This window comes from Acipenser ruthenus, chromosome 13 (assembly GCF_902713425.1).
Source record: "Acipenser ruthenus chromosome 13, fAciRut3.2 maternal haplotype, whole genome shotgun sequence".
Classification (NCBI taxonomy): domain Eukaryota; kingdom Metazoa; phylum Chordata; class Actinopteri; order Acipenseriformes; family Acipenseridae; genus Acipenser; species Acipenser ruthenus.
In genome coordinates this window covers 410,898-438,429 of record NC_081201.1, presented here as the reverse complement: position 1 = coordinate 438,429, position 27,532 = coordinate 410,898, and the positions used below count along the sequence as shown (strand labels likewise).

Genomic DNA, 27,532 nt, shown 5'->3' with positions numbered 1-27,532 from the left:
CGCCCTCACATGTTCAACACAAAAAAGAAAAAAATATATATACAATTAGCGAGCGGAAGGAATTTATATTTAAAAAAATAAACAAAACACCATAACAATGCAAACGCTCAAGCAATGCATTTAATGACTGGTCGGTTAAAAGGTTAATATAGGTTAAGATTTTTTTTTTTTCTCTTAACTATTCCTATGTAATGAAATTATTAATGAAATGCACGTGAAGCGAACACACCAGATTGGAATGTAAATGTCATTGGCAGAGAACGGCTGACCCGTGCCGCGGTTTCGATGACGTCACTGGCACTCGGTAACGATAAAACCCGACGGTTTAGCGCTGCTGAGTTGTGATTTAGTGGCGCGTGCTGGATTTGCTTTGGTTTAAAAACTAGAAACATAACGGTTTTCGATTGTTCAGCTAGCGGCACACTAGTGTACTGGTAGGTAAATTGCATGTGGCTGGGTTTTCTTCCCCAAATATCTAATGTACAGTAAGGCTATCACGTCTTCTGATACAGGCTTCACTTTTTACATTTCAGTGTTGGATTGGGGGACGGGGGACGGTTGAGTTTAAAAATGCCGTCTTGTTGAACATGAAAATGTTAATGGTTCAAGCTGTCTTCAGCTTTGGTCAGTGGGGTTCACACATTTTTGCCATCAAAGAAGTGTTATAGTCCACCTATTACTTTTTATGTATTTTTTAAAAAATTATTATTATGGTTATTTGACCCCTGTCCCCAATGACCAGATTTCATGAATGGAGCTTAAGGTAAGAAAACTAAATAATTTCATTTAATTTCAATTTCAGAGATGGAAAACTCCAATGATGGACAAAGGAAGATTTTTAGAGCAAAGAAGACCATGCCACTAAGTTGCCGTAAACAAGTCAATCTTTTGATGAGAATTAAAGAAAGTAAATCTAAGGGTTTACAAAAATCAGAGGGTGGGAATGCCATGGCTAAACCCAGCCCTGGAAATGCCATGGCTAAACCCAGCCCTGGAAATGACATGAAGAAGCCCCCAAGAATGCCAGGTTCAGATTGCAGCTGTCACAAAATATTTCAAGGTTTGGAAAACCTTGAGGCTCGATATGATTTGGGACTGGGGTCGAAATCGATCAAAATGGAAAAAGCCCATGATGTGAGCATTGGCACTGCTGCGGATACTACTGCGAGGTCAGTAGGTAAGACTTTAGATTCCAAACTGCAAGTGTATTCAACAAATGGATTTCAGCAATGCAAGTTGTATGTGAAACAAGAGAATGCGTGTGAACCTACTAAGAACAAGGGTTGCACCAGCAAAATTGACCTGAACAATAATGTAGCTTCCACTACTGCTGGTAATCTACCAAAAATAGATGATATTGTGCCAGTTCTACAAAAAATGGCATTAAAAACTGACTTGAAAACAGATCGCTTTATCAACAGGCAGGCTCCCGGATCAAGTCAAATAGCAGTTTCTGCAAATAAATCTTATCATGCTCTTGGTCCAGAGTGCATGAGATGGAATGTGGGGGACGAGAACTCGGATGGTAGGTGATTACATTGTTCTCTACATTTTAAACGTGTATTGTGCCTTGTGAAACACTGGGAAATTGAGAGTGCATGCAACCGAGATCAGCTACGAATAAAAGGTTTTCTTTAGTGGAAAATAAACTAGATCTGAAAAGAATACTGCACGACAGAGGTATGTACCTGCTATCATTGTGTGGATGTGTACCTGTCGGTTGTAAGTCGTAGTAAATGTCAGTCAGTTTTGCGCCCAACACAACTCCAGCGGTGCAAGGATATAAACACGCCCACTGCCAGAAAGCGGGGCAGGCTAGCTGTCAGGGGCGGGAAGCAAGCGGCTGTAACTTCAGACTCTTAATAAGAGGGAAGTCAAGCCCAAGGAATTCAGGGATACGAGCGTACCGTTTAAAATAAGGAAATACAAACTGCCATTGCATTGTTTCAACAGGGAAATGGTAGGTACTTTTTAAAGAACGGGGGCGGGGTGGTGACGAAGTGACTGGCTTCAGGTTGCATTGTTAAAAAAAAAAAACTTTGAACTGTGGGGGGAAAATAACAAGTTGCCGCCACATCACGGCCTACGGTGGTTCTACTGTTTACCTCGGATTTAGCATTCAGTGTGGCTGTTAAAACAAACTGAGCTTCAAGCAAGCGAAAATCAAATGTGCCCCAAGGAAACGCGATGTGCTTTACGACAGTCTGGTGTAAACTAGGGTTTTATTCGTCTTTATTAAGACTCGGACAACTTGTGTTAAGAGAGGACGTTTCCCTGGGGTAACTTCCGCTTGCTGGATTCGTTTTTAAACGCCACATTTTCAAGATGTATATCTTGTGTAAAGCACTGTGCATCTGGTTAAATTGTACCAGAACGTAGCAGCGTAAAACAGGCTGATTTACTTTTACAGTCGGTATAAAGCGGTACAGGTATGACAGTCCTTTAAAATGTAGCTATTATACAGCTAGGCTTACAAATTAATATATATGTGTATATCATTCCCTTTGAGAAGCTATGGCTAAGCGAAAAAGAAGCCTTTACGAAAGCGAACCGTGCAAACGTTTGAAGATTTCGGCCAATGACACGTCAGGATTGGAATCTGAGGAATCGGAAGAAAACAGTAAAATGTCCTTGGGAGAGGTACGTTTTTAATATGTGATCTGTGGTTCTAGGACAAGAAAAAGCGGCTGTGGGGATTGTGAGAACCAAGTTTAGTAAGTAAAATACAATGCTGGTTTATTTAATAGGTCTTTTATTTATATTTTTACACTGTGTGCATGCACTGCAAGTGAGATTATTTTTGCAATGAATAATGCATGGTAACGAAGTATACTGGATTGTATTCATAGGTTTGTTTCACTTTTGGCTTTCTTTCTACTATGCTTTATTACAACAATCTGTTTGTATTTCTGCAGGTTCGAGACATGGTTAAGCAGGAAGCTTTTGCTCTCTTCAAACAGTTTGATATCAAGTTTGAAGAACTGACTGAAAGAGTTAAGAAGGTGGAATGCAGCCCCAAACATGAAGTGATGGTCACAAAGTTGCAGGTATATATATATATATATATATATATATATATATATATATATATATATATATATATATATATATATATATATATATATATAATTTTTTTTTTTTTTTTTCATGTGTTCAGTAATTTAAACTGAAGATTCAGAGTGGGCTGTCCTGACCACTGTAAACCAGGCTTGGTTTATTTTGAGGGCTTGGGTACCCCAAAGTACCAGGCTCTATAGGTTGCATTAATGTTTCTTTAAACCTTAAAAGCACGGAGTTTGAGAGTTATTCTTAAACAAATACGGTCATCTTCTTTATTATTTTGTATACTGCTGTAGTTTAAGTATATTATTTTTATAATACAGGCACAAATGTTCAAAATAAAGAGGAGGTTGCAAGAGGCTTTGATTTCTGTGAACAAAGTGGCTAGACCCATGAAGCCCAAGATTTCAACGGTAATCGTGCTAGATGAGGTACTTTTTTTAAAAAAAAAAAAATTATTTTATCTTTCATTATTTTTATTTTTGATCTGTTTCAAATTAATTGATGTGTAACGCCTACCTTGCCGTAAGTCTCTGACCAACAGGTTTGTACCATTTACTTTCAGAATTACTGTTCAGAGGAGAATATAAATGACTATCATATCTGGGGAATCTGATACTCTTATCTTTCAGTTACACTAAAGTAAACAATCCAGCCTCTGGAGTTCCCCCTAGACTCCTCCATGTCAAGGAAACCGATTACTCCACTCAGGGTTGTCTGACAGCCACATCCCAGGTGTGGCTGATGGCAGTAATTGAATACATTCATTTACTCTGTAGCCACACTCAGACAGCATCCACACCCAGCAGCATCACGGCAAACTGAGACTGAGTTTATATAAGTCACAACTAGAGATATTAGTTAATTTGCTTTTTCTTACAACCAACAAACACCTGCTTATTTGGCAGAGGTATTTCTCCAGAAGTGGTAAATCTTATTTTCATTCTGTATTTTAATATAGGGTGTTTGCCATGCACAGGAAGCGCCTGTCAAAGTGTAAATCAGTCATGTTCTTCTGAATAAAGGGTGCAATAGATCATTCTTTTCTGAAGTGGTGACCCATTTTGAATATTGTAAAATAACCAGTTCACTAAACGTCATTGCTATCTGTTACCACCTTGTGTTAAATCGTCTTGGTAGAATGTACCAGAGGCTTCCTCCGCTCAACCATCATTGCAACAAGCTCAGCAATCCAGCACAGCAGCGACTCGGCCCCATTCACTGGGTTCCTCATCCTCGCCTTCTTCAGCAACTGTGCGATCTGTCCAGGTCTCTCCGTGGGAGAAAACAGATGGCCCCGACTGCGTTCTAGTGTCTAGGTAATTATTTTAAATGCAGGAATTGTAGACAGAGTGGCTGTGAGTGAAAAGTGTATGCATCCCAAGGCTCTCTAATACCCCAGCTGGGGGACGCATGTCCATGTAAATCACTGTCAGATTACATGACGTGGGAATTTCTATTTTGAAAACTAACTTCATGGAAGTTCAGGGCCCCAAGGATACAGAAGCCATGTTGTCTCTTCTGTGTTAGTTTGGGGAATTATGTAATGTATTTGGGAATTATTTTGGCTAGAGTGAGGACTAAATACAAATGGGCCATTTGTAAACTAATGTCACGTAAATATGGTTTCTTGAGACCACTAGAATTTTTCAGACTTCATTTTAAATAGTTTGCAAGTTAAATTTGAAGTACCATATCTAAAACTATTGTTATTGGCCTTCTGCAGTGTGCCATTTCTAAAATGTATGACGTTGGAAGGATAAGATTTGTTTTGATGTATAAAATCTCTCTTAGCGCACCAAAAGCTGCAAGAGTTGCTTCATCTTGCCGAAATGAGACAAGTATTCTAGGAACAGCAAGTGCACGATCGTCAGGTAAAAATCTTACTGATTTTGTTTGTTTTCTACATTTTATAAAATACTGTGACACGAACACTAATAGCTTTATACTTGTTTTGTTACACAGTTGCAGTTGAGTCTTTGCAATCAAATACAGCATCAGCTAAGGAGGTTGCTGCAGGTTTTACATCATTAGACTCAAATGTTTCAGAGATCTCCTGTCCTAACATGCCTTTACCAAAGTCTTTTTTGCAAGTTCTTGTACAAAACTGTTCACATACTGAAAAGGACAGGGCTTCCACTCAGCAGCCTCCTGCAAAAAGCATGCATGTCCAAGGGCTGTCGCTGGTTGACACTTCCTTAAAATCTGCTACAAATAAGGAGTCCATTAACCCACTTCTTGCTAATATGCAAAATAGTAGTTTTGCAAGAGATTTAAGACTGGCCATAACTGAAACAATGTCTAAAATAACATTTTCTTGTCCTCAATTGCAAGGCTTAACTAATGTCAATGATGTTTCTTGTGTTGCACATCCCCTGCAACCTGCTTCTGAAAATGCAGAGAGATCCTTTCATCCAGTGTTAAGTACAAGCAGAATAAAGCTGCTACATTGTCTGCAAAAGAAACACCAATCTCAAAACGTGACCTCAGACACTGATCCGAATACTAAAAGTCAAACCCTTCTAATTACCAACAAAGGTAATGCTGGACCTGCAAACTTTACTCAAGAGTTGAAGAGAAATATATATATTTTAAATACCAGAGAAGCGATGAGATCCAGGTCTGCTTCAAGACTAGAACAGCAGATATTGCACGAGAATGTAGAGGATCAAAACCCAGGAAGTTTCAACATGCCCAGTAGAGTTCCACTAATATTGAGGTCTGCCAAAAAGCAGATTTCTGCAAGGTCTTGTCATGAAACACATGCTGTTAAGCCACAGGGAGAAACTGCTCCAAAATCATTTTGTTAAATTAACATCTCTTACAGCAACAAACGATCAGAAAAATAGATCTGGACATGACAAATCTCTGTTTAAAATGAGAGGTTTACAGACATAGACTGTTCATTCATCATCAAAGCAAAACTGGGGTCCTTAACTTGAGGCTTTCCAAACTGTGGATGCAGAAGTACTTGGAGAATGATTTCTGAACCCTTTACATTATCTAGCTGTACCAGTGAGGAACCAGATAAATGAGCACAGTTGAGGCAATCGCAGATATTGAATATCTATGCATGCGATGTGATCTGCTGCTGGCTGAATGTTGTTCACCAATTGCAAGCAGTGATCTGGTATATCAATTGTCAGGGGTTTATCACAATATAATTCTTCACACACCCCCAGCAAAAAGGCAGTGGAAGAATCCATACTGACTGCCAAAAGCAAGGCGGCTCTTATGAAGGTCAGCACTTTAAGCAAAGGTGTGCTTTCAAGTTTTGAGGAACAGGTGTAGCATGAGCTACAGACAGTTGGTGACATCCCTCCAGACAGAGAAGGTAATCTAGATCACTTTAAAACAAATTAAATTTAGTGTTGGGGGGGGGGGGGGGGTTGAAATCTGCCCCTAGAAACATTCTGTGCCATAAAGCGTTATATTCCCCCATGCTGTCCCCTTTCTTACCTAGAATAACATTCCTGCAGCTCTTAAACTACTATAACCAACTGTCTGCACAAGCAGGGAATGGAAGTCAACTTGGGTGTGGAACACTTCTGCCACCTGGTGTCAGGAGAACGCCAGTGGCAAGCTTGTGTTGGTTACTGCCTAACTGCACTCTCAATTCAATTTCTAGTACCGGAGAAGGAAGTGGAAAGTGCTCAGAGCTCAGGGAGTGAATCCGAAGAGAATGCTGGGCAGAACAGACAGGTGCTTTTCCCTTTCAATTGATTCATTACCATTTGTGTTTTATAGGTCTTTAGCTTGTTTTCCTCTCAATAGTAAAGTGTTTCTCTCTCTTTTTGCTTGGTCGTATAGCATGTTCCTACATAATGTGTATAAAACATGCAATGCATTTGTTCAATATTTACCCCCTTTTTGTATTTTAGGTTTGCATTAGTGATGTGGAGAAAATGATTGACCTCACAACAGACGATCATGACGACCAACTCGGTAAAACGGGCCATCAGTTTTGGCACCTTTTCACAAGTGGGGTGCATGTTGGAGCACAGCTACCCAAGTTGTTTCTCCTGTATACCGATTTATTTTTCATTCTATTAGCGAGTTGGCCGGAGAGCTCAAGTTGAAGTCAAAGGGAGATAATAAAGGAAAGAACTCCAGTCAGGAGATTCCAGTTCATTCTCTAGCATGGAAAATAGGTTTTATTAGACAACAATTTTGTTTTAATTTTCATTGAGTTTTTTTCTATTCTTCCTTTGCACATGAACCAGCAGCAGTGAATGAAAGCAGTGTCAGTGTTGCACGGGTTGGCCTGACACTCCGCTTACCAGCTAAGGTAATGTACATTGTTCAATAGCTTTACTAGAATTGTTTTGCGGTTTGTTTCTGAATGGCTCCTGAGCAGTGGTAATGTGCTGCTGATGTTTTTCAATGCATTCTGCAGGATTCTGTGAGTCCTACACGCACTTTGCCTCCGCTTCCTGAGACGGCTGTTCCTCCTGATCTGCCTGCTGTAGCTGCCTCCTTTAATATGCCTCAGAAACCTGAGCTAAAAGTGGCGAAAATTGAAAACCCCAAAGCAGTGGGCATACTGTGGGATCTGTCACAGATTGACACCAGCGTTGCCTCAATTCAGAGCTACTGTTTATATGTTCTTCATGAGAATGCTAATGTTAGAAAATTGCGCTGGAGGAGTATGGGATTCATCAAAGCAATACAGCTTCCAATGTGTTGCAGGCTAACTAAGCTGAACCCTGGAAGGTATCATTTTGCAGTTGTAGGAAAGGATATTTATGGACGGTACGGACCCTATAGTGATATACAATCTACTACAGTCAGTGCTGTTGACTGTTAGGGGTGTTTCATTATATATATTTTATTTATGACGTGGGAGATTCTGAACATGCATGGAGTAGAGTGGCTATTCCAGTCTGTCACTGTGTGAAATAAACACAGCCCTCCGTGTAACTTAATGTATGCAAGAAAGAAAAGTGTGTTTAACCCTGAATTGGCAACAAGGTTTAATTTGCAGTGCAGTTCACTCTGGTGGATTTGAATGCATGCAAGAGCTAAGTGGGAGCCGGTAAATGATGTTCGCACTTCAGTAATGAACATGAACAAGTTTAATCTCTTTCAGCATATAGATAAATGACAGCTTATTTATTGTTGGGTAGGAAAGAAATTGGCTTAATTGTATGTTAGGTAAACAAGGTGCCTCCTCTTGCAGAAGCTGATTTCAGACTGCCTGTTGTGTTTTTAACAAGTCTTGAAGTACTTCTGATTTGGAGAATCACAAACCATTATTTTTGACTGATTTTGATTGGAGAGTGAAATGTGGTTTTTTTTTCCCTCTTAATTAGTTGCATAAAAATAGGTCAAGAACATACTTTTGTATAAATGGAATATTTACAGAATGTTTTACAAGTAATAAATAATACACTGGCACAAATTATTGTATTTCATGGTGCAGATAATCACTTTTTTTAATATAAGGAATGTGAACTGTAGAGCTTATGCAGTAAACTCGTTCCCAGACTTGTGTTTTATTGTTTTATTTTAAATGTATTTAGACAAAGGGTGAAATTCACGAAGCCTTTTCAGTCATCTTCAAACTGCTAATGACGTTTTGAAGTGAAAGGCTTTGTGAATTACTCCTGAGGTACAGAGTGTATCAATAACAAAGGTGTATGCATTTTAACAATTTAAATTGTGTAGTGTTGAGCTGTTGAGGTGTTTTTTATTATTTTTATAAATAAACAATATATATATTGTGTGTTTTAGTTTTTACAATGTAGATAAATGTTCAGCAGTTTGCGCAAAGTAAGAAGTATTTTTTTAACAGGACTACACAACACTAAAACGCAGTTTCTTCTTTGTACTTGTGCAGTCTTCCAATACTGCAGCACACTGAGATGTTCTTCAATGAACTCCTTACAGCAGAGCAACTTTCTAGAACTTTCTTTCAGATTCAGTAGGTTGTAGGGATTACGGGTAGGAACTGGTAATGACTCCATTAAAATGCTAGCATAACAGCTATAAGCCGAATGGCCTCCTCTCGTTGGTAAACTTTCTTATGCTCTTAAGCCCTGACCATTTGCTGTTTGTGCTGTTGGGTTATTCCAGTTCTGTATTCTGATCCCAGATCACTTGTGATGGATGACAATGTTTCTCAATTGTGTGGTATCACAATCCACTTTAATGTCTGGCAGTACCGGACCGCTTTTACAATCGGAAGCCAGGCTTTCAGCTGCCTTTTTAACATAATACATCAAACCATTCAGCTAATGAAGTGGCCTGATGTATAAACAGAATCCATAATGACACTTTCCTCCACTCTAGAGAAAAGGCTCTGCCATGTCAAGCCCTCTCCCTCTTTTGTGGTGGAAAATCGGGGGGAGTTTCCATGTTTGTTATGCATTGCTAGAGCCAAATGAAAAATGGCTCTATATGTTTCAGGTTTATTTTTGGCTACAAACCTGATCCTCTCTCGCTATTCTCCCAAACGTGCACATGCATCACCACTTCACGTGTAAATAACCACACATGGAAACCCCCTCGTAGAAACCCGAATTGTATAGGGCCGTTTTACAGTTGGCTCGAGCACAATGTCTCGAGTAGCTTTAGAACGCACGTGGAAACTCCCCCACTGACACCTGTTATCTGTGTCCTATTCTCGATATTATGACAGATCGACTGTAGTCTGGTAGAACTTGGACTTGCTTTTGCAGTTTCACAGAGCTGAGCTTCAAGAACTTATATGAATTACTTTTCAAATGCCTTTTTTAACACAATTTGGCCTTTCAAGTACAATCCATTTGACCCTTCGAAGTATTAAGTGGCCTTAGTCAGATGTCTGTTTATTTTTGCAATTGGTGTAATGTGATGTTCCACAATCTAGGTACACAGAATATCTTTATTTTTATATTTTTTAAAGGGGAAAAAAAAATGAAAGCCAGAGTCCTTTTTTTTCACTGGAAATTTATTCACACGTTAAGAGATGCAATACAAATCCACAACACAAGGCACAAATGGATTTACTGAGTTCCTGCCAAAACATCCATCCATCCTGGTGCTGTCTAAGCTTTTTTTTTTTTTTTTTTTTCACTATACCTGGTACAGTGGTGTGTGTGATGTAGCTAGCCTAGTAATTCCTTATCAAGACACTTGGAAAGAGCTCAGGTCTGTTTCATAGTCTCGTTGATCCGCCGTGATTCTGTAACATGGGCTCAGTGGCAATACTAATTCAGAACTTCAATCTAAGACCCAAAGCATGTACAACTGCACCTTCACTGCGTGTACCAAAAGGAAACCTTTGAACTGGTATACAGCTATATAACCCATGTAAATAGTATATCATGTACTGTGTATATTTTCAATCAAACTAATAATAACACTTCAGGTTTTTAAGAAAGTAAGCAAAAAAGGTTTTATTTTTTTTTTTTTTTCTACACAAAACCAAAACTGTTCCAAAAGTTTAATTGTATGAAAACTACCATAAAATACAATTTGAATTTACATTTTGGTGTATGGTGTGTTCAGTAATTAATTGATTGCTTTTAAATCCAGAATCACATGTTATGTATTGAAAAAGAGAGAAAAGGTCAAGGTTTCATCTGCCTTTTATCTGCAACCATCTTTTCAAACCAATCGTTTTTTAATGTTTAAAAAACAAGGATGTTTCCAGTGTGTTGATTACATTTATGAATACAAAAACATTAAAAAAAAAAAAAAAAAAGTTTCTTTTTTTTTTTTTTTGTTTGTTCCATATTTGGACTCCGATAACCACTGTAACAAAAGATTGCAAAGTATTGCTAGGTTTCATAGAATATGTTTAATTAATAAGCAGGCCAGTCTGTAGGGAGCACTGCACAAAGTGGATTTGTATTAGTTTAACATGAAGCCCTTGGCTTCTGAATTGAGTTTTCATTTTCAAAGCACTGGGCTCTATTTCAAATACAGCCACAGTAACTTGGCAAAACTGTACATTTAACATTGCAACAAAAAAACAACAACATTGACAAAGAACATTTTCAAGTAAGTTTTTTTTTTTTTTGCTTGTGGCCTTTTAATATAATCAAGACCGGGTCGAGATCAAAATACTTTCCAATAAAAACAGAGCTGACTGGTCTAGTGATAGAATTACTGTCTGGGTGGTGAATGTGACTGCTTAACACTTCAACCGAGCATAGTTAAGCCTAACTGAGCAACTGTTTACTATATTTTACAGCTTGCTTGATGGATTAGTTAAGGTTCCTGATCAATCAGCAAACCATTCAAGAATATAATGCATATAATTATAAAAAAAGTACAAAAAGGTTCTACACACACATTGTATATCTATCTATCTATATCCCATTCCAGTATGCTATTGTTAATGTATATGTATGTTTTTTTGCAGTCTTAATATTATTTATTTTTGGTATGAGTGCATGTATCTTCAATACACATGATAATTAAAAAAAAAAAAAGATATACAAAATGTATTTGGCTTTGGCCTCTGCTAGTTGTGATTGGTTGTTCCTGGTGGGAGGGCGTGGCTGCGCTTGTTTATTTGCGTTTCCGCAGCACTAGATACATCAGCCCGCTGAACAGGGTGAAAGGGAAGGCGAGCCAGGCTAAAATGAAGGAAGATCCATACTCCCCATCTTTCAAGTCACTGTGGAAGTTCAAATGCTCGGCAGTGTAAATTGAAGCTCCAGTCATGACACAGAGACCTAAACACACAGAAATATGTATATACATTTCAAACATCAAAATGGAGAGACAACTGTAGAGAAGTCTATTGAGGGTTTTCTGAGGGGAAACAAAAAGTACTTACAGGACAGGAGCTGGATGATGGCCGTGAAGACAAATCGCTCTCCCTGCTTCAGACGGAAGAGCTGGAGGATGAACACAAAGAACCCGACACAGCACAGAATGGTGGACAGAATCATGGAGGCCTGGACAGTCTGAACAAAGCCTGAACAATACACACATACATAAAGAACAACAATATTGAATTAGTCTTAAAAGCAACTGAGTTTACAAACTCCAGCATGCAAAATCTCCCCAAAATACACACCGATGTCATCGTCGTCATCATCATCATCATCATCATTATTATTATTATTATTAATAATAATAATAATAATAATGCAAAGTATGTAATATAGATAGATAGATAGATAGATATTAATGCAAATACACTAACAGCACATTTATTAAGTTGAGATTCATCAGTCAAGGTAAAGAAGCCAGGACACTTACCCTCATAGCCTTTGGCATCTGTTGGTGTGCAAGGGTCGGTCCCATTGCACTTCTGCCACAGATCTACAGAGATCTCACCCAATGTCCACCAAGCCTGCAGAGAAAGTCGGACATTGTATCAAATAGAAAAAGACCCACAATTACAGAGCTGTGCAGAAAGTGTGCAATCCGGTGGTGTCCCTCCCTCCCCAGGGCACAGCACAGTGTCATGACAGAGGCACACTGAAACTGCAGAAAGACACTCTGGTAATAACCTTCATTTCCATGCCAGTCCAGTCACATTCATTCTCATCCTTTTACTCTAACACAGCTCCTTGAATTTGCATTGACGGCTCCGCTCTAGATAGCAGTGGCTCCAGATAGAAACCCTATTCAAATGCTATCCGAAGGACAGCTGATGGATGAGATAACAGCAGCTCAGTTCAGTGTGTGGGGGGCATTGTGTACCTACGCATCCTGATTGCTGCCCCTGTGTGTGGAACAGGACAAGCTGCTTTATAGATGAGACGTACATGTGTGTAGCACTGTGGTCTCTCCTATAGGGTCTGTGCATGTGAGACTGTTCCTGCTGAAACAACGCGAGGCTGTGCCTGCTTGGAGACTGGAGCCTCACCCCTTACCAGAACCCTTGCTAGATCACCTTTCATACTGTAGGTAACAGCATAAACGGCAGCTGTGTAATTTGCTTAACAAATGCATCTGTCCCATGAGAGAAATAACAGTGCAGGTCTTCAAATCAGACACTCTGAACTGCAGTACATGGTAAGACCGGGTGTCGTGCCAACTCTATATCCCACTGGAATCCCGCTTTTCAGATTCACTTGTATTCATGTAATGATCCTGAAATCGATTTCCTCAATCAGTACCTAGCCTACACAGTGTACACTCAATTACACTGGCTTCGTAAAACAGAAGAGTCTGAGCAACCAAATGAATAGCAGAGAGAAACAATGGTTTTAATAAAAGCAAAAACAAATAAATAAGTTAACGCAAACTCCAAATCTACTTTGAATATCATGGCATTCATTTCGTCATGGTCTGTCACAGCAAAATCAAACCAGAACACATTTGCTTTTATGGAAATGGGTCAATAAATGCATGTCTAGTTTGTTTAAACCAAGACAAAATACAACAGGAACCCTATCTTCAAGCTCTGCTTTAAGCTTTGTGAATTTGATTTACAGCAATTCATCAAAATGGGCTTTAAAAAAACATTCCTTAAAACATTCGTTACAGTTTTGTGAAGCGGGCTCTTCATTTGAAAAATGGAGACGCAGCAAGCCCGGGCTCCCGAGCGCAAGAGTAACGATCTGCTGGCTGGGGAGGTATGAGAAGAATGTTTTTTTTGTTGTTATTTTGTTTTTTGTATACTCACATTGTTTATCGTGGAGATGAAAAGCAGGACAGCTGAGACCACGTGGAAGAGGATAATCAAAGCAAGAATGACCAACATCCTGACCAGGAGAGGAGAGACCTGGAGCTGAAATACAGGCAATCAGAGTCCGCGTTACTGCCTGCCAGTCCTCTCAGATAGGTATTCCAGTCCCTTCGTGCTGTGCATCGATAAGCTGATGAACACGCAGGGGTGTGGACACAAGAGGGCGCCGAAGGACAACAAAGGGTATTATTATCCTGCTATTTCTTCCTAATCTTAATACTGTATTTTTATTAACAGCCTTAAATGTCTAAAAAAAAAAACAAAAAAAAAACAATTGTTGTTCTAAAGTGATTTTTGAAACCCACAGCGTCAGAACCTGTCTAGAGCCACTTTCAGACAGCTGGATGAAGGGAGGACCCCTGGTCTGGGATCCCTTTGCACACATTCGCACACCCACTACTGTACTGCCTGCTCAACTCTCCTAACACAGGAAGTGGCTGCCTAGCTAAATAAACAAGGAAACAGAAGCATGAATCAACAGCAGGGAGGGGGCCCTAAGAAAACATTGGAGCCTAGAGTCTGCATCCACACTCACAGGGCCTCAGCATCCCCTCCACAAACCCTGCGGACAGCATCAAAGAGCGTCCATTCTGCAGACTCAGGCAGTGGAGCTGCAGAAAACGTCCTGTTAAGAACCCCCCCACCCTGCACCCCCAGGCTCTACACCCCAGCCCTGGGAAGGGGTGCACAGCGTTTTTAAGAAGCACATGTGGCTAACCCTGCATCCCCTGACCATTACATACAAAGGGAGGAATGAGCGCTGCTGAACCCCTCCCACTGGCATGCTGACTGACTCAGGAGAGCTCTCTCCACATCCACACAAACATCTGCACAAAGAAACACACAGGAAAAACAAAGCCAAGGCCAGTTATGAGTCTTCCAGCAACCAAAACAGGCTTACACCCTGCCAGCACGCACACAGACACAGAGAGACACACAGACACACACACAGACACATGTACAGACACACACAGACACAGAGACACACACACACAGACACACATCACTTTTCCAGAGATGCTCTCGGATTTCCACCGGGATTCCTGTTCGGAATGCTTGAGGTTGGAAGGATTGCAGACTCGGTCGAGAACTGAGGAAATTGTAAAAACACTGAAACAAAGTAAAACCACGCCCTCCCAAAGACCTCTGCAAAGCTGTGCATTTTTCAGCACTTGATCTTCCATAGCATGAAAAGAAAACATCCAGCACTTCCTAATTGTCCAGGTCTAAACAGGCACTTTCACATTCACATTCAACATCAATGAAACTAAATGTGAAAAAATTGAACAAATGAATGCAATGGAAATGTAAAACACATTCTCCTGAGCCTACGGGATCCCTGAGCCAGACATTACTGGCAAGCAGGCGTTTGAAACGAAGCCGGTAAAGCCTTCTGTCCAGAGTACAGAGCGAGAGCAGAGTGGTGTCAGGGTTAGTGAGTTAGCTCTCTAGACTGCTACAAGGATCCCGCTACGTCCTGCGTTGTGTTTTTTGGTCACATTAAAAGCATCAACGTGTAGTCTAGCAACAAAAACAAAGGTGAGGTTCTGGTGAACCCTGGTAACTGCATAGCAGAGTGCTGCTGTTCACAGACGCTAACAAATTAAAAACTGGGCGAGTTTCACTGCCAACGTGGGTAGCAGAATCCTACAACTGTACTGTGCTGCATGCTTACATGAGCTAAACAGATCAACAGGCTGGTGGTAACCACTGGCAGAAAAGACGGTTGACATTTCTCTTGAAGAGGCGGCACTAAAATTAGCCAGCTCTGACATATGAACTTCCCATTAGAATACAAACTGCTTTAAAGATGCAGGGTACTATTGAGAGGCAAGTGCAAAAACTAGCAATGTAATCCACTAGGAACACACAGGAACTGCTCCTCTCTGCTGCTATGCTGTTTCTAGCTAGCGGATTTTCAAATATTGGATAGAGGTTGAGTGCACAGTGAAGCATTCATAACCTCCTTCTGCTGCAGGTGGAAAAGGAACATGAAACTCAGCGAGATGTATCTCGGAAGCGTGCAGAGTCACCAAGTTTCTAGCAGCTATAAAAGGTTTCATTAAAATCCTGCTCTCCCTCTCCCTCTCCCTCTCTCTCTCTCTATCCCTCCCCCTCTCCCCCCCCTCTCTCTCTCTCTCTCTCTCTCTCTCTCTCTCTCTCTCCCTCTCCCTCTCTCTCTCTCCCTCCCCCTCTCTCTCTCTTTCTCTCTCTCCCTCTCTCTCTCGTGTTTGCCACACTGTTTGTGCCCAAGTCCTTCAGTATGATGGAAACTGCTGACTAACATTTTTTAATGTCACTTTTCATAAAACAAAACCCACAGTCTCCAGTATACCTCCTACCAAACCCCCTAACCGGCCTGCTGCACAGAACACATTGACTTTTATTTGTGGAACAAATTATTAAAATATGGGAAAAAAAAAAAACCATTTATGAGATGACTGTGAAGTTTCTGCCACAGCTTTTTTTTTTTTTTTTTAAACTGAACCAGATATAGAAATGGGCTCACAATAAACTCGACAATAAACCTGGCACTGCCTGTGTGTCTGTCCATCCTTCTGCCTGTCTGTCCTTCTGCCTGGCTGACTGTCTGTCCTTCTGCCTGTCTGTCTGTCCATCCTTCTGCCTGTCTGTCTGCCTGCCTGCCTGTCTGTCTGTCCTTCTGTCTGTCTGTCTGTCCTTCTGCCTGTCTGTCTGTCTGTCTGTCTGTCTGTCTGTAATGACATTCACTGGAGTGGAATGTTTGGCACTCCCCCTAGGCTCCTATAGGACGGCTGGACTGACCTTCACTGTATGTAAAAGTATTACACTGTATTACATTGCCAAGCCAATCACAGGTGGCTTCAATGAACAAAGCTAATTTGGTCTGGTTTTAGTTCTGCAAAAAATTGCAACAGCCAGAGCAGAGTGTGGTTGCACGCTTTCAAAAACTAAATAAGACCATGTGACTGGGGGTGGGGGTCTGGGGATCTCTGGTTCTCCAAAGCAAGTTAACCCCATAATCACCAAATCTCAGAAATCTCAGCACCACCTCAGAGTGAAAACAAACTGCAGATGACTTCTGAGCGCTGAGCCGCAGAAGGAAAACATCAGCAGGGACAGGAAGGAGAGGGCGACAGCCCGCGGCGTGCAAACAGCAGAGAGGAGCTGGCTGGAGAGAGGCTGGCATGTGAAGAGTTCAGAGAATAACCCAGCAGGTAGACTGTAACCCCTGCCCCATCCGAACTGCCCCAGGGATACTGATGGACAAAGATGGGTCGTACCGTTTGAGATGAGATGTATTCATGTTCAAATCTTCTGGAGAGATCTTATCAGATAACTGTATGGAAATCGAATTTGCCCTTATATTTCCATCTAAACACATGTTTTTATAATTGATTTCATTGCAATTTTAAGCCATGTTTTGAAGTACTGTAGTTTCCACATCCAGCCCGTGGGGAGGCTTTTTAGCCCAAGCAGACACAGTGCTGTCTGATCAGTAATGAATTATCTCTTGAAATGAAATGCCTGCCGTGCACTCGGACAGAATCAGTGTGCTGTCCAACCCGAGGCAATTGGAAGAAAAGCAATCTGCACGCTAATCACTGTCAAGCATTGCAATAACCCTCTGTATTGTACCAGTCTAGTTCTGCATCAGAAGAATAATCAGCTGGGACTCCTGTAGCAGCTGTGGTCTGAGAGTCCAATCAAAGCCTGGTTGGAAAGCTAGAGTTCTCCAGATGCTGTGTCTCCTCATGATGGTCCAGACTGCATGCTGCTGAATCGCTCGGAGTCTGCAGGGCTAGATGACAGCTGTGTCTCCTTTTATCAGAGGGAGTGAAGCGTGCTTTCTTTTCCTGATTCCACTTCTACTCAAACCACATGGCATCCCAGACTGGTCTGAAACACAACCTGCCACCCTTAACTGAAGAGCCTCCAATCACACTCTGAAACACAACCTGCCACCCTTAACTGAAGAGCCTCCAACCACACTCTGAAACACAACCTGCCACCCTTAACTGAAGAGCCTCCAATCACACTCTGAAACACAACCTGCCACCCTTAACTGAAGAGCCTCCAATCACACTCTGAAACACAACCTGCCACCCTTAACTGAAGAGCCTCCAATCACACTCTGAAACACAACCTGCCACCCTTAACTGAAGAGCCTCCAATCACACTCTGAAATACAGCCTGTCACCCTTAACTGAAGAGCCTCCAATCACACTCTGAAACACAACCTGCCACCCTTAACTGAAGAGCCTCCAATCACACTCTGAAACACAACCTGCCACACTTAACTGAAGAGCCTCCAATCACACTCTGAAACACAACCTGCCACCCTTAACTGAAGAGCCTCCAATCACACTCTGAAATACAGCCTGTCACCCTTAACTGAAGAGCCCCCTCTCCTTCCCCTGTCCCCTCTCCTCCCCCTCTCCCCCTCTCCCCCTCTCTCCTCTCCTCTCCTCTCCTCTCCCCCTCTCCTCCCCCTCCCCCCTTCTCCCCCTCTCCTCTCCCCTTCTCCCCCTCTCCCCTCTCCTCTCCCCCTCTCCTCCCCCTCTCCCCTTCTCCCCCTCTCCTCTCCCCTCTCCTCCTTTCCCAGCATTCCCTGGTGTGTTTGCTGTGCTTTGAAAGCTGTTTGGGTTCTTCCACCAGCTTTCATCTGCCAGACGTCAGCCATAAAGCACTGAAAACAGTTCTCAGTTCCAGTCATGCTTTAACGCTGTGAGGGTCAGGAAGGGTTTATAATGAAACCTACTGAACACGAAAACCCTGGAACCCTGTACCGGGATTAAAAGCAATCCTCCACTGACAGCGCAATTATAAAAACGAAAGAATGCAGTAATAGATATCTTCAGCCATCTAAAAAAGAAAATCTCACTCAACTTAAAATTCCAATGGAATACCATTCAGTTCTACAGTGACCAGCTGTGGAAACAACACCGTCAAGTCTAATTCATAAGTATGCACCCCCTCCACATTTTCAAAGGTCTGATAGCTCCTGTGTTCTGACTGTGAACACCCCTCTCTGTTAGGGTTCAGCATAAACACTGGAACTGGCTGTTTTAAAGACCTCCTGCTTCCTCTGCTGCACACGGCTTTCACATCCTGGACTGAGTTTGTGAAGACCTTCCTTCGGAGACCCTGGCCCTTTCAACAACCTTTTCAAACAGCTCAACATCTGGAGGCAACGAAGTGCAGCCAAGAGCTTTTTCACTGCGGTGGGCATATAAACCCAGTGAGAACACAGAGAGTCAGCGTTTACAATCACAAAGGTCTGTCGGGACAGAGCCGGATAAGAGGCTCCGTGCCTGATCGTTTCTATTGAAATCTGCACTCTGCCGTGCAGAAACGTTTCAATAGGGCTCTGAATCGAAATGGCTGCCATGTGAAATGAAACATGATCCACTCACTGGAAGCCTACATGCAGGAATATACAGTAGATTACTACAAAATTATAATCATCTTCAAAACATGAATTCCCTTCAACTGGGTTCAAACTCCACATTCTGCCTGTAGTTTGTGAACCAGCCCTGGGATCTCTTGTCTTAACGTACAACGGTATTTAGTTTCGTTTGGTTTTCTCAGCATTCTTGTGCGAGCATTCCATTCCGATTCTTCTTCGACATTCTGAAACCCCGCCCCTCGTAACGTGACACCACACCTGACCTGGCTCCCTGGATAACCAATGCAATGCAGATGAAAAGCATGGTGAATTTATTACACTGGAAATGCTTTAATACTGGGTGACGCCCATGCAGCTGCCTTGTAAAACTATCATCATCAAGAACATGCAGAAGTCCTGGGCAGATTGCTGATTTATGACTGTGTTTATTGCCATATCAAATATGCACGAACACCAGTCAATCTGCTCTGTCGAAAAGGAGCACATCACTTTCCACTTACATCACACTTCACATATCTGCAAGATGAAGTCAAGATGTGTAATTCTCTGCTGTTGCCTAAGTGTCACGCTGTCATTCTAATCGACCTTGTAACGGATGTGTTGCACTCGTAAAACACAGACTTCACACATTTAAAGACAATTCCGTTTGACAGAGAAAAAACACACAGAAATCCAGCCTGCTCAGAGTGATGAATGCAGTGTGATCTCCACTCTGCTTAGAGTCATGAATGCAATGGGATCTCCACTCTGCTCAGAGTGATGAATGCAATGGGATCTCCACTCTGCTCAGAGTGATTAATGCAATGGGATCTCCACTCTGCTCAGAGTGATGAATGCAATGGGATCTCCACTCTGCTCAGAGTCATGAATGCAATGGGATATCCACTCTGCTCAGAGTGATGAATGCAATGGGATCTCCACTCTGCTCAGAGTCATGAATGCAATGGGATCTCCACTCTGCTCAGAGTCATGAATGCAATGGGATCTCCACTCTGCTCAGAGTCATGAATGCAATGAGATCTCCACTCTGCTCAGAGTGATGAATGCAGTGGGATCTCCACTCTGCTCAGAGTCATGAATGCAATGGGATCTCCACTCTGCTCAGAGTCATGAATGCAATGAGATCTCCACTCTGCTCAGAGTGATGAATGCAATGGGATATCCACTCTGCTCAGAGTGATTAATGCAATGGGATCTCCACTCTGCTCAGAGTCATGAATGCAATGGGATCTCCACTCTGCTCAGAGTGATGAATGCAATGGGATCTCCACTCTGCTCAGAGTGATGAATGCAATGGCATCTCCACTCTGCTCAGAGTGATGAATGCAATGGGATCTCCACTCTGCTCAGAGTCATGAATGCAATGGGATCTCCACTCTGCTCAGAGTGATGAATGCAATGGGATCTCCACTCTGCTCAGAGTCGTGAATGCAATGGGATCTCCACTCTGCTCAGAGTGATTAATGCAATGGGATCTCCACTCTGCTCAGAGTGATGAATGCAATGGGATCTCCACTCTGCTCAGAGTCATGAATGCAATGGGATCTCCACTCTGCTCAGAGTGATTAATGCAATGGGATCTCCACTCCTCCACTCTTTCCTTTGCAGAGCTCAGGAATGCAGCAGAGCAGGAACTGCTGAATCCTAAGCAGAGCGTGCAGAGAGAACAAGGGGGCTCACTGCTAGCACGCCTCTACGTGCCAGCGTGCAGGACAGCCACTCCGGTACAGACACTGAAAAAAGCAACAGCATTCCAGCAGGGTGTGTGTACTTACAAAATCCACAGGCAGTGACGTCTTAAACGTGTGGGCACAAGGGCATCCACAGTACGTAAATCTAGACTGAGTCCATTAATATCAGCTGCAGCATCTGATATTAACAGCGGGTCCCTGGTGTAGACCTGTATGTGGGGACTAGAGTTCAAATCCGCTGACAAATAAAGAAAGGCACAATTACACTAGTTATCGACTGACTGACTGTTCTGTGCCTCTCTCTCTCTCTCTCTCTCTCTCTAAACTCGCTAGTAGTATTGGACTTGATTTAAGGCGTGGCGTGATTCTGCTCGTAGTCAAATCCTTTAAACAAACAATAGATCTCCCCAGAATCCCTTCACTACCTAAACTAGCCACCAGGCGGCGCCCGAACACCAAGAAAGAAAAATACCAGTCTGATGTAGGAGGGAGGCGGGGAGAAGGGGGATTAGAAATGACCAGCTACGTTTGTTTTATTTAAACAAAACACTTTGAATTTCTCATTTAAAATAAAATAAATAAATAAATAAATAAAACATTCTAAACAAAGTATCGTCCAATATATATATATATATATATATATATATATATATATATATATATATATATATATATATATATATATATATATATATATATATACACACACACATATATAATAACATATTGGCCAACAGCTAATGGCCATACAACCTTCTATATCCATATCTATTTACGTTCATGATTTCTGGACAGTAAAAAAATAAAAAATAAAAAAATGAAAAACCCTCAGGTAGTTTTTAACTTTGTGAGTTACAATAGCAAGGCAATGTATTATGTTGCCTTCGTTATAAAAATTCACTCTAATACAGACATGGCAACGCCCCTTTAAATTACAGTACGAATTACTACATTCGAATTGCAAGTAAAGTTTATTGGGCTAAAACAAAACAAAACAAAACAACAACAAAAAAACTATTGCCATACATTAACTGAGATGCTTGTTGCTAATTTGTTTTATTAATACCAGTAGCTTTTGTAAAATTAAAAAAAAAAAAAAAACGTAATTCTCCCCCTTTTTTCTCAGCAAAACACGTAGATTTTCCATCAGCTAACTCTCGTGCAACGGTACGGTGTGCTGAGCAAGCTAACCAAGTTCAAAGAAGGGGTACTCACATAGGTAGCTCTAAAGTCTTGCAGAAGCGTCGATTTTAACTGTATAGAGTCTGGTTGCGAAGTCCGTGTGAAGTCAAGGCAAACGTGATTGAAGCAGACTGACGCTGTACTAGTAGGGTCTGTGTTTTGAGCGCTCTCTCTCTCTCTCTCTCTCTCTCTCTCTCTCTCTCTCTCTCTCTCTCTCCTCTCTCTCTCTCTCTCTCTCTCTCTCTCTCTCTCTCTCCTCCCCCTTCTGTGCGAGTGAAGTCACAGTATAACTCTTGTTTTGCTGGAGAAACGGCCGGGGGGGGGGGGGGGGGGGGGGGGGACGGACGGACGACGGACTTTGTTAAGAAATGAGCGAACAATCCTGCAAGCTGCAGCTATAGCCGAAATAGACTCTTAACAAAAACAAATAACAGGTATCCTTAGTACTGTATGGGCTGTTTAAAAGAAGAAGGATGAACTTGAGAGAAGAGAAGACTCTGATTTGCCAGGAATGTTTCGCCTGGAGTTTATTCCAAGAAATTCTATTTTAAAAAGGTGTATCTGAAGGTGTACAGTAAATGATGCGTTATAAAATAGATAAATTGAAGGACACTTATAACTAGGGGAAGCGTTACTGTTCTGCTCTAAGGGAATTTGGAGCAATAGCTCTTGTTTAGATGCCTTCGCAGGGCTGTCACAGGGGCTGCACCCAGCAGCCAACAGGGCTGCACACAGGATAGCACACCCAGCAGGGCTGCACACAGGGGCTGCACACAGGATAGCACACCCAGCAGGGCTGCACACAGACTAGCACACCCGGCAGGGCTGCACACAGGCTAGCACACCCAGCAGGGCTGCACACAGGCTAGCACACCAGCAGGGCTGCACACAGGGGCTGCACACAGGATAGCACACCCAGCAGGGCTGCACACAGACTAGCACACCCGGCAGGGCTGCACACAGGCTGCACACAGGGGCTGCACACAGGATAGCACACCCAGCAGGGATGCACACAGGATAGCACACCCAGCAGGGCTGCACACAGGATAGCACACCCAGCAGGGCTGCACACAGGGGCTGCACACCCAGCAGGGCTGCACACAGGCTAGCACACCCAGCAGGGCTGCCCACAGGGGCTGCACACAGGATAGCACACCCAGCAGGGATGCACACAGGATAGCACACCCAGCAGGGCTGCACACAGGGGCTGCACACCCAGCAGGGCTGCACACAGGCTAGCACACCCAGCAGGGCTGCACACAGGATAGCACACCCAGCAGGGCTGCACACAGGATAGCACACCCAGCAGGGCTGCACACAGGATAGCACACCCAGCAGGGCTGCACACAGGATAGCACACCCAGCAGGGCTGCACACAGGATAGCACACCCGGCAGGGCTGCACACAGGGGCTGCACACAGGATAGCACACCAAGCTGGCATTTATTTGCTCGCCTAGTTCTAGCCTTTCGAATGCTTGCAGCTCATGCCAGGAAAGTACAGTACAGAACAGTATGGGGGAGGAAGAGCGGGCTGTTTAGAGAGAGAGAGATGGACCAATAGCAGGAAGAGGATCTCTGGTGATTTACTCTGAAAGGAAGCTGTTAATCAGGCCACACTGCCCCGCTCAGCAGGGTAATCCCTTCCAGACGTCACCCCTCTCACACGGTCTCCCAGGTTTGTTTTTCTGCATTTCCTCACTGAGAGTGTCGCTACACAAGCCCAGACTCCAGAGAGGCAGTGGAGTTGCTCCTCGTTCTGTTTCCACTCAGACGGCCGCAGCTCAGTGCCAGGGGAGCCTCATCCTGTTGTCTGAACCACTGGAAAGCCTGTTTTCACTCTCTCTCTCTCTCCGTGTGTCCTCGGCAGCCTCTCTGTGTCTCGTGCCAGAGTTCTCCGCCCACGTCAGTCTGACAGAGATGCAGGCAGATGTTTTTTGGAGCTTATTTCTTTTTTGTTTCCAGCTGATGAGTGAAGCGCAGGATTGTTGCTACAGGATGACCAGCACAGTGGTTTTGCATTGAACCGTGCTTTCCCCATGGTTATACAACACATTTATTTTGCTTATCCCCGTGGGTAACCATGGTTTTTACCATGCCTGCCTGTGCTTTACTACACTTTGCTATGTTTTTACCAGTATTTTATCACTGGTTTTTAAAAGGGCTTTGACTTGTTAAAAGTGTGTGGGCTTTACAATGCTTTCACTATACTTTATTAGACTTTTCTAGGCTTTTACTATGGGGAACTTTTTGTAAGGGAGTAGCCCTGTAGCTTTGCACAAAAGAATCCCTGAACACACAGTGCATTCCCTTTAGTTTGTCTTCAGGTTTAGTCCATAACAAACCCTCTGTGATTGTGGAGGCGATTTGGCTTTGATTCCATAAATGCGATTGTATCCTCATTGGGTTCTTTGTTATGTGCAGTATTGCTTTGAAAGGCTGCATGTGTATTTGTTTTGGTGAGTGAGTAGTGAGCAGTCTAGACTTGTCCATTACCCCTTACAAATCCAAACAAAAAGATGCCCTGCTGGCGGGAACAAGGATGTTAGAAATTGGAAAAGCAAAGACAAGCCACTCCACATGTTTGTTTCTCTTGGTAATAGGGTCGGTGTTGATGTGTCTCTGGGGTTGTGCCTCACAGGTTTGGAAGTGTGTGAACAGAGAGAGTCCCGAGGGATGATCTCACTCCCAGGATTCCTGTATCCAGAAGAATGCATGGCCCTGCTGTGACACATTCTCTCGGGCAGTCCTATGGAGAGGAGAGCAGCTGTGTTATATAACTGCATTGCTATTGACATTCCTGGTGATTACCACCATGCTGAGATTGGAGATTATCACCCAGCGTGTGAGGCATTGCTAATCCATGCACTACTGGCTGCTTGAGCGTTATCTACAAGAGCAACACCACCGAAGGCTTAGGAACACCTTTCTATTCTATTAACAACTACAAGAGGGTTTCACAGCGCACTGCCCCACAGCAATCTGGTAATCTGCTTTAATGAAACTCACCTAACCTCTGTGTGATGCACACTGACTGTCTGTCTGTTTGTTTGGGGGTGGAGAAGCCGATTGCATTTCCCAGCGCGCTGCAGCAGGTGTTGGTCAGGAAAGCGCTGCTGTGTTTGTGTGTGGTTCAGAAGTTCACAGGACAGCAGGACGAACACCACGCCCAGTAGAACTCCTGTTCAGAGCATGACAGGAAACAGCATGCAGTGTGCTCTTGATTCCTGCTCCCAGATTCCTACTGGGGGATGAACTCAGGAAATACTCTACAGATAATAGATTCAGGGAGTCAGCTGCAGCCAGATCATGATCAATCAAATTCAATTTGACCTGCTTGTAAAATCAAACTTGAAAAAACCTGAACCGTGTAGCACTGGAAAGTTCTATGGCCGCTTTGAGACGGCTGTCCTGTGACCCCGTGGCATCACCCAGGACCCCGCCCCCTCCCATTTGGGATGCCTGTAGAGTCTTTACTTTAAGAGACTCCCCCAGTGTTCCTCTTTACTGAATTTCAATATCTCTGTGGAATATCTGCAGTGTGATTTAAGAGTGAAGAGGAAAGCTGAAGGAGATGCAGCTTCAGAAAGTGGGATTACAGTGATAAAAAGGTCCCGTCTCATCATTACAGGAAAGTCCACAACGGGGCTCACTGTCTGTTAGTTTCAGGTTGTCTCTCAAATCTCAAAAACAGAAGCAAGCCTCGTCTGCAGTCAGATGTGTCTCGGATTTGCATAGACAAAAGAAAAACGCCTAGGGGCTCCCATTTGCATTGCTGCCTCCAAAACAGGCTCTCTGGTCAGAAAGAGCAGAGCAGGGGAAGGGCTCCATGCAGTAGAGAACAAGGAAAGCACAATTCAAACAGGCAAAACAAACACACACTAACCTTTAAAGCTATCCAAGTTGAGGATTCAATACAGTTTCAATGAAATAGTTATGCACACGAAACACTCGAGTTTTTGCAAGGAGAAAAGCTGCTACAGTTATGTAAGCAGACCCCGTTCCTTGGTTCCTAACACAAATTTAAAGATCCGTACTGCATATGAAATTGCTGGCTTCTGAAGCTGGGTTGAGGGTATGCATTATAAAATATATGCACATATATCCAACATAATACCTAAAACTATACATAAAGGAACACCTACTGCCATTCAAAAAAAGATATAAATCAACTCCCTTTGGCAAAGCAGGAACAGCAACAGGTGAACACGAGGGAGAGCAGGTGGAAACTTCAGATACTGAAAGACATTTGGCACCGTCTCTGCATTACGAAACAGTTGCCAAGTATGTTAATTGCTGGTTACAAATAAAATAGGCATTCATGTAGCAAACTGCAAAACAAAAACACAAGTGTGAGTGAGTAACTCAGAGCAGACCAGGCTCACTGCTGCTCCTCCTCCTCGCTGTGCTACTCTGGAATGCAATGAGGGTTCTGTTTGTGTGATAAGCAGAAGATTCCTGAGATACACAGATGAGCTTAGTTAGGAAAGCATAGCACAAACACACATGCACACACACACACAAACACACACACACGCACACACACACCCACGCACACACACACCCACGCACACACACACACACACACACACAAACACACACAAACACGCACGCGCACACACACACACAAACACACACACACAAACACGCACACACAAACATGCACACACACACACACACACAAACACAAACACACACACACACACAAAGACACACACACACAAACACACACATACACACAAACACACACACACACACGCACAGACACACACACACATACACACACACACACACACACACACACACACACAATAAGAGCATTCTTCAAAGCTTCCTTAAAGTAAATGACGATAACAAAACAAAAAAAGAAAATGTTCACACAGATATTTGACTATTATTTGCTGGAGGTGAAATGCAAAACAACTCTTACCTTTGCTTTACAATGCGTTCGCTGTGCTTGATTAAATCTGGCTTTGTTTTTACTATGGTGAGGTTTATAAGGGCTGTGGGTCACAGATCAGGGTAGTCTGTGCTTGTCTTCTGGTCAGTTTGTTGACACACACTTTCCTTCCCAGGCTGTGTCCAACGCTTGGTATTTTAAAACACTTAGCTCAATTACAAAGAGGGTATTTTCATCAGCTTTTTAATTCAATTTAAAACTAATATAAGCCACATGCAATTAAAAATAAATCTGTCTTTTAGTTTTTACCATGAAACCCTCCAGTGATAACGGTCAGAAGAGCCAATGGAATCCCTGAAGGTCATGTGCTGTGTAGGCTTCCTATTAAACAGCATGACGGCCTTTCATTCATGGGAGCAAAACGACCTGTTCCACTGCATGAAAAAGAACATAAAACAGAAAGAAAATGATTCTACTGAAGGATCATGAGACTCCAGATGGTAACGACCTGGCTGTGAGCTCTGGGGTCCGGTGATCTTCTGGGACACAAACTAACAAATAAGCAAAGCTTAGCAAACACAAACGCAATTCGAGGGTGGGGGGGGGGGGGGAATGCCATCATGGTCTGAGCTTCTGTTTTGTAGATTTTCGAAATGAATGAAACAAGGTGAACAAT

General features: G+C 42.7%; 2 protein-coding genes across 6 annotated transcripts; one reads left to right on the top strand and one right to left on the bottom strand.

Moving 5' to 3' along the window:
• Positions 1-335: 335 nt before the first annotated feature.
• LOC117418235 (activating transcription factor 7-interacting protein 2-like) lies at positions 336-8,783 on the top strand. 5 transcript variants are annotated; one of them, XM_059035359.1, is made up of 12 exons: positions 336-434; positions 803-1,169; positions 1,422-1,525; positions 2,513-2,640; positions 2,916-3,047; positions 3,384-3,473; positions 4,201-4,379; positions 4,855-4,934; positions 6,689-6,762; positions 6,942-7,005; positions 7,284-7,348; positions 7,457-8,783. In XM_059035359.1, exons 2-12 carry the CDS (start codon positions 805-807, stop codon positions 7,865-7,867), a joined length of 1,692 nt encoding a protein of 563 aa, XP_058891342.1. In that variant the 5' UTR covers positions 336-434; positions 803-804; the 3' UTR covers positions 7,868-8,783. The 5 variants fall into 5 exon arrangements, with proteins under 5 accessions (XP_058891342.1, XP_058891343.1, XP_058891341.1 ...); XM_059035358.1 differs by having other exon boundaries at positions 337-434; positions 3,384-3,491; positions 7,287-7,348; XM_059035357.1 differs by having other exon boundaries at positions 337-434; positions 3,384-3,491.
• A 1,654-nt stretch (positions 8,784-10,437) lies between these two features.
• Positions 10,438-22,149, bottom strand: LOC117418234 (epithelial membrane protein 2). Its single transcript, XM_034031037.3, has 5 exons — positions 21,992-22,149; positions 13,634-13,738; positions 12,259-12,352; positions 11,831-11,971; positions 10,438-11,726 (listed from the first exon to the last, which is right to left on the bottom strand). Exons 2-5 carry the CDS (start codon positions 13,709-13,711, stop codon positions 11,560-11,562), a joined length of 480 nt encoding a protein of 159 aa, XP_033886928.1. The 5' UTR covers positions 13,712-13,738; positions 21,992-22,149; the 3' UTR covers positions 10,438-11,559.
• Between the last annotated feature and the right edge of the window lie 5,383 nt (positions 22,150-27,532).

What these genes read in the sequence shown, in the direction of transcription:
- LOC117418235 (XM_059035357.1), top strand. Translation starts at nt 805, where the DNA reads ATGGAAAACTCCAATGATGGACAAAGGAAGATTTTTAGAGCAAAGAAG. An exon ending in GCTGCGGATACTACTGCGAG is followed by an intron (nt 1,170 to 1,421) that starts GTCAGTAGGTAA and finishes CTTTATCAACAG; the next exon opens with GCAGGCTCCCGGATCAAGTC. An exon ending in AGCAAGTGCACGATCGTCAG is followed by an intron (nt 4,935 to 6,688) that starts GTAAAAATCTTA and finishes TTCAATTTCTAG; the next exon opens with TACCGGAGAAGGAAGTGGAA.
- LOC117418234 (XM_034031037.3), bottom strand. Translation starts at nt 13,711, where the DNA reads ATGTTGGTCATTCTTGCTTTGATTATCCTCTTCCACGTGGTCTCAGCT. An exon ending in TCATCTCCACGATAAACAAT is followed by an intron (nt 12,353 to 13,633) that starts GTGAGTATACAA and finishes CTTTCTCTGCAG; the next exon opens with GCTTGGTGGACATTGGGTGA. An exon ending in AGATGCCAAAGGCTATGAGG is followed by an intron (nt 11,972 to 12,258) that starts GTAAGTGTCCTG and finishes TGTATTGTTCAG; the next exon opens with GCTTTGTTCAGACTGTCCAG.